Raw genomic sequence first — 6,000 nt, 5'->3', positions numbered from 1 at the left:
CTGACTCGTACCTACCCCTTGCGCGACCCTTGTCTGCCCCTTGCCTAGCCCTTGCCTGACCCTTGCCTGACTCTTGCCTGGCCCTTGCCTAGCCCTTTCCTCGCCTTTGTCTGTACCTTTAACCCATCTGTTAGCATAAAGATGTAACGGTCTATCAGCATTGCATTGCTATAAAGTTTACAGTTAAAGTGGACATTTTATGAACACTGCCCTCCATTATATCGTGTTGGTTTGGAGTAGGTTTTTGGGTGGCTCGCCCACTATTCAGTAAAGTACGGTAACGAACTCAAAGGGACTACTAATTTTAGTTCGTTATAACCGTAGTTTACTATAGTTACAGGTGCCCCCCCCCCCCCCCCCCCCCCTTCCCCCCCTCTCCATTTTTATTCTTTTCGGTATCCGCCCCTGCATCCCATGGTTGGGAATAGTGTGTATTGTCATACGGTTTAGCCTTTGGCAGGTTTTAAACAGTCCACAAAACCCCGGTGAGGCACGTGATCTGGTTGGAATTTAATTAGTTGTAAAAAAGAAAATGTAGAAATAGAACAAAATAAAATTGGGAGAATCTTTTCTGTTGTTGTGTCTACGATTTGATGTCGCCTGTTGTGTATATCTTCCCGGTGAAATAATCAATGCTACTGATACCTAACACCGTGAACTGAAGATCCTCTTGATAGTTCTATATCCTATGTTAGGGAGCTTGAGTTTCATGTACAAGTTATTAACAAACATCAGAAAATTGACCATGTAACGATAGAGCGAATATCAGAAGCTGTGTCCAAGTAATGTCTACTAAGCCTGTATATAATAAATAGATCATCATCATCATCATCATAATAATAATAATGATAATATGGGGCTCTTCGTGATAGGAATGTTTTGTGCACGTTTGCACACATTTATTTGTTTGATGATCCTCTTGTGAAGCATGTCAAGATTCATGATGAAAACAAGGCATTCCACAGTTTTCGTAAACGAGCCAACAATGTGGAATATAATCTCAATGTCAGTGTTGATTTTGTTGGTGGTTCTGTACTGCCGGACGATACAGAAATGAGTGTCAACCAAGTGAAGTGCCATATCAAATCGGCCCACACTCAAGGAGAGGCTATCTGAACGACCACTGCATGGAGTTTAGGTATAGTGTGTTTAGAAGGTCAGCAACCCTGCACAGTCCTTGGCTTGTATGAGGTCGGCTGGCCTGAAGAGTGAAACAGAAGGCTTGGTACCTCCCAATCTGTTGACTGACATTGGGAGACAAAAGGATACATCTTTTCAACCAATCAAAATCAAGCATTTTATCAATGTCGTGGGTAGAATTTGTATTATATTCTGAGGTTGCAGTTCATGCGTTACATTTCGGGCACTGCCGTATGTTATTCTTGGGTAACACTGGTTGAATGTGAATCAGGCGACAAGCTTATGAATCGTGCGTTGTTGTGACTTCCACGTGCAGATCGTGCCATGTGGAGTGTGGCGCCATCACAAATATGTTCACGGGAAGTGAAACAGCAAGTGACAACGCTATCTCCGGTTCTGTAGTACAGGAAACACACAAAATAACAACAATGTGTTCGATTATCACACAAACGACAAACGTCCACGACCTGATTCACTTGGGCTCAATGGCGCTACAATTCGCTGTGCAGAGTTGCGTCCCTTGGGAGTACCAGCGAACTATGTTCGTGAGTTGTTCAGATGACATGCAGTTAAATATTGTTCCACGGAGCGGATAGTCTAAAAATTCTGTCTCCCCTCCCTCAACAGCAACATACAATACAACCACGGTACCCATGTTCATGATGTCAGTCACTGGATTGTCTGGTCCAGACTCGATTATTTACAGACCGCTGTCATATATGTTTGTTTGTTTGTTGTTTAACGCAGCACTCAGCAATCTTCCAGCTATATGACGGCGGTCTGGAAAAAAAGGACAGTCCAGTGGTTGATATTATGAGCATCGGTCCACGCAATTGGGATACGATGACATGCATCAGCCAAGTCAGCGAGCCTGACCACCCGATCCGTTAGTCGCCTTTTACAACAAGCATGCATTAACCATATAGACGAATGGTCCTCTATCTCATGCCCACGGTATTCTCTCACTACCACATGTCACCCTCCCACCTTATCTCCACCGTCCTTCTTGCACCACGGTCAGGTCGTTGGCGGAGGAACTTCACAAAGTATGAGTGTCAAATCTCAGCCTCAAAACCACAGCCTCAAGACATGGGCGGCTGCCGTCCTTGGCGTGACGGCGTTGGTTGTGTTGGGGGTGTTCGCCTACTACCAGAACACTCAGCTGTCTCTCCTAGAAGCCAGGATTATCAGCGTGGAGAGACAAGCAGACCGCGAGAAGTCAAGAATGAGGGTAAGACCTTATCTATGTCAGTACATGTGGCATGTTTAATATCGACTACAGACCGCCTCCGTGGTCTAGTGGTAGAGCGTCCGCCCGGAGAGCGGAAGGTTCGGGGTTCGATCCCCGGCCGCGTCATACCAAAAGACGTTAAAAGATGGTACTTGTTGTTACCCTGTCTGGCGCTCGGCATCAAGGGGCTAAAACAAGGACTGGTTGGCTCGGAGTCAGTATACTGTGTTTGAGTGGGGTATTCATGTTAAACTGCGGCATGGTATCTCAGTTGGCTAGCACTATAAATCGGCATCCGGACTAGTACAAGCAGCCACACACACACACGTGCATGCACGTCGCTTTATAAGTGCAATATTCTTGGACGTGACGTTAAACTCAATTTCACCTCACCTCACCTTATATCGACTTCACAATATTGCGTTACATGTAAAGCTGGACTTTCATGGGTGAGTGAGTATAGTTTTACGCCGCTATTGCAGCAATATCACGGCGGGCGACACCACAAATGGGCTTCACACTTTACCCATGTGGGGAATCGAACCCGGTTTTAGGCATGACGAGCGAACGCGTTAACCACTGGGCTACTCCACCGCTCCTAATCTCTCATGACCAGAGTAGAGCAGAAGTTATAGTAACGTCAAAAATCCTATTGTTTTATACCGACGCTATGATCCGGGGTAGAATAGGTCTTCAGCAACCCATGCTTGCCGTAAAAGGCGACTATGCTTGTCGTAAAAGGCGACTAACGGGATCGGGTGGTCAGGCTCGCTGACTTGGTGATGCAGGTCATCGATCCAAATTGCGTGGATCGATGCTCATGATGTCAATCACTGGATTGTCTGGTCGAGACGCGATGATTTTACAGACCGCCGTCATATAGCTGTAATATTGCTGAGCGCGGCGTAAAACAACAAACCAACCAACCAACTGACGCTATGATAACGCATACTTGTGTTTTGAATCGTCATCCAAGATGTGTTATTGTGCTCACTCGAACCCGAACGTTGTTGTGTTTTATTATCACATGCCTGACTACCCGGAACATGTTAGTTACAAAATATTACAAAAAGTCAATGTGCATTTTCAAAGTGTGTCCGTATATATACACACTAAAAAAAGTTAAGCACCCCCCAGATTATTTTTGTGAAGCAAATACGAATCACGAGGTGAGGTGAGGTGAAATGGGGTTTAACGTCGCGTCCAATAGTATTGCACTTATCTAGCGACGTGCATGCACGTGTGTGTTTTGCTGCTTGTACTTGTCCGGACTGATGCCGATTTATAGTGCTAGCATACTGAGATACCATGCCAGAGTTTAACATGAATACCCCACTCAGACACAATATACTGACTCCGAGCCGACCAGTCCTTGTTTAACCCCTTAATGCCGAACGCCAGACAGGGTAACAACAAGTACCATCTTTTAACGTCTTTTGGTATGACGCGGCCTGGGATCGAACCCCGGACCTTCCGCTCTCCGGGTGGACGCCATTATACCACGGAGGCGGTCAATATAAGAATCACGAACATGATTAAATTGACAGAGTGTTGTTGGAGAAAGCATTATGTTTGTAAAAAGCAATCATCCTATAACAAACAAAACAAAAGAATTTTGAACCAGAATGAAATTTTAGATATGGTTGCCCAAACACCGGTACTGTTTGTACCACAACACAACACTCTCTATAAGTATAGCACTGCTAATCTGGAACAACGATAAATTATTGCACATATTGAATAAAATGTGTATTAACGTCCATTAATGACATTCGCTTGTCAAAAAATTTAATAACATGTGGGGCGACCGCGTTCCCGGATGACAGCCTCGACCCTTCTCCTCATCCCTCCAGTCAGACGTCGGATCATCTCAAGGGGAAATAGCGCCTATTCATGAGTCAAGCTGCTTCCAATTCATCCAGATTGTGTGGAGGAGGGTCCATTGCCTGCACTCTACGCCCAAGAATGTCCCAAATGTGCTCTATTGGGTTAAGATCACGACTCATTGCAGGCCAAGGTAGAGTTGCAATGGCGTTGCTTGCCAAATATACAGTCACAGCTCTTGATCGGTAGGGTCTAGCGTTATCGTCCATGAACAGGGGTCTTGATGCAAGAGTGTGGTTGTCAAAATGGGGAACAACAACTGGTTCCAGAACTTCCCGGATGTAACGTTCACCATTGAGATTGCCCCGTATAGTCACATGGTCTAGCTTGCAATCGTGGGTTATGCACCCCGATATCATCACGGAGCCACCACCAAACGGAACAGTTGGTTTAATGTTCTTGGCGTGTATGCCGTACATCGGTGCCTCCACATCTCCTTCGGCCATCATTCACATGCAGCTGAAACCTGCTTTCATCTAACCAATGGATACGCCACCATGTTCTGAGGTTCCACTCTTGGTGTGCCAAACGCCATTGTAATCGCAGTCTCCGATGACGTTGTTCCAGTAGGGGGCGTTTGACGACTCTTCGGGTCCTCATTCAAGCAGCTCTTAAACGATTCCGAAATGTTTGGCCAGACAGATGTCTATGGGTAACCAATTACGCCTCAGGTAGGTGCTCATCGCAAATGGATTTCTTCGCACTAATCGCAGTATTATCCTGTTTTCACGTCCTGTACGTGCCAGGCCCTTTACCGAATTGGTTTGGGCATGTTTTCGCTCTAGTCGGCTGATTACTGAGTAATGGTAACCCAGTTGACGTCCAATCGCCTTGAAAGACATCCCTGCGGCATGCATTCCATTGATTCTCCATCTTAGTGCTTCACATAATTTCCTTTGCCATTTTCAGACTTGACAACTTCACAAATCAGTTAACACTGTTTTTAGTTCCAGTATTTGCTGCGTGAACATACCGCCTTTTCTGAGTGCTAGGGAGTCATGATGCACGTGCAAAACATGGGAAATTGGGACGTCACCATCATGCATGAACGGTCACATTATTCGGACAAAACAATAGTCATTCATATCGTAATTAGTATTGCCATCAACATTAAGCATTATGGTAGTGTATTATCATACATAATATCAGGTGGTGCTTAACTTGTTTATATATATATTTGTTAAAGGTCTCACGAAAAGGCCTCGTAAGTATGACATTTGAGCCAAATTCATTGGCTTTTCGCAACAAATAATGTTGAAATAAAATTAAGGTCAGTGTTGGTTAGAAGGCCAGGATTACATTAGCAACTCAGAGTAGTAACATACAGAGTAGCAGAAAAAAAATATTCTGTACGTCCGGATGAAGGTTTCATTATCCAATGTTGGAAAAGCGCCGCAATTCGCTGTGCAAAGTTGCGCCCCTTGGGCGTGCCAGGAACCAGTGATTGTGGTTTGAAGATTAGCCCAGATAATTTGTTTCAAGGGTTACCGACAAACTTACCCCGTACGCGGGTTTCACCACAATGGCAAATATCCTGCATCACTTTGGTCGTTGCTCGCACATCAAGCTGACACGCCGTGATATAACTAAAATACGCCATCAAGCTGACACACCATGATATAACTAAAAAACTCTCACATCAAACTGACACACCATGATATAACTGAAATACTCCCACATCAAACTGACACGCCGTGATATAACTGAAATACTCCCACATCAAACTGACACACCATGATATAACT

General features: G+C 44.9%; 1 protein-coding gene across 1 annotated transcript in view; it reads left to right on the top strand.

Annotated features, from left to right (window-relative positions):
• The first annotated feature begins 2,146 nt into the window (after positions 1-2,146).
• Positions 2,147-6,000, top strand: part of LOC139461193 (uncharacterized) — a 28,468-nt gene continuing 24,614 nt past the window's right edge. The window contains exon 1 of the mRNA XM_071242787.1: positions 2,147-2,371. Within this exon, the coding sequence (XP_071098888.1) occupies positions 2,189-2,371 (183 nt within the window). The 5' untranslated portion in view covers positions 2,147-2,188. The remainder of the gene's footprint in view (positions 2,372-6,000) is intronic.

This window comes from Haliotis cracherodii, unplaced genomic scaffold (assembly GCF_022045235.1).
Source record: "Haliotis cracherodii isolate W230 unplaced genomic scaffold, xgHalCrac1.p SCAF_14, whole genome shotgun sequence".
Classification (NCBI taxonomy): Eukaryota; Metazoa; Mollusca; class Gastropoda; order Lepetellida; family Haliotidae; genus Haliotis; species Haliotis cracherodii.
This window is presented reverse-complemented; position numbering and strand designations above follow the sequence as displayed.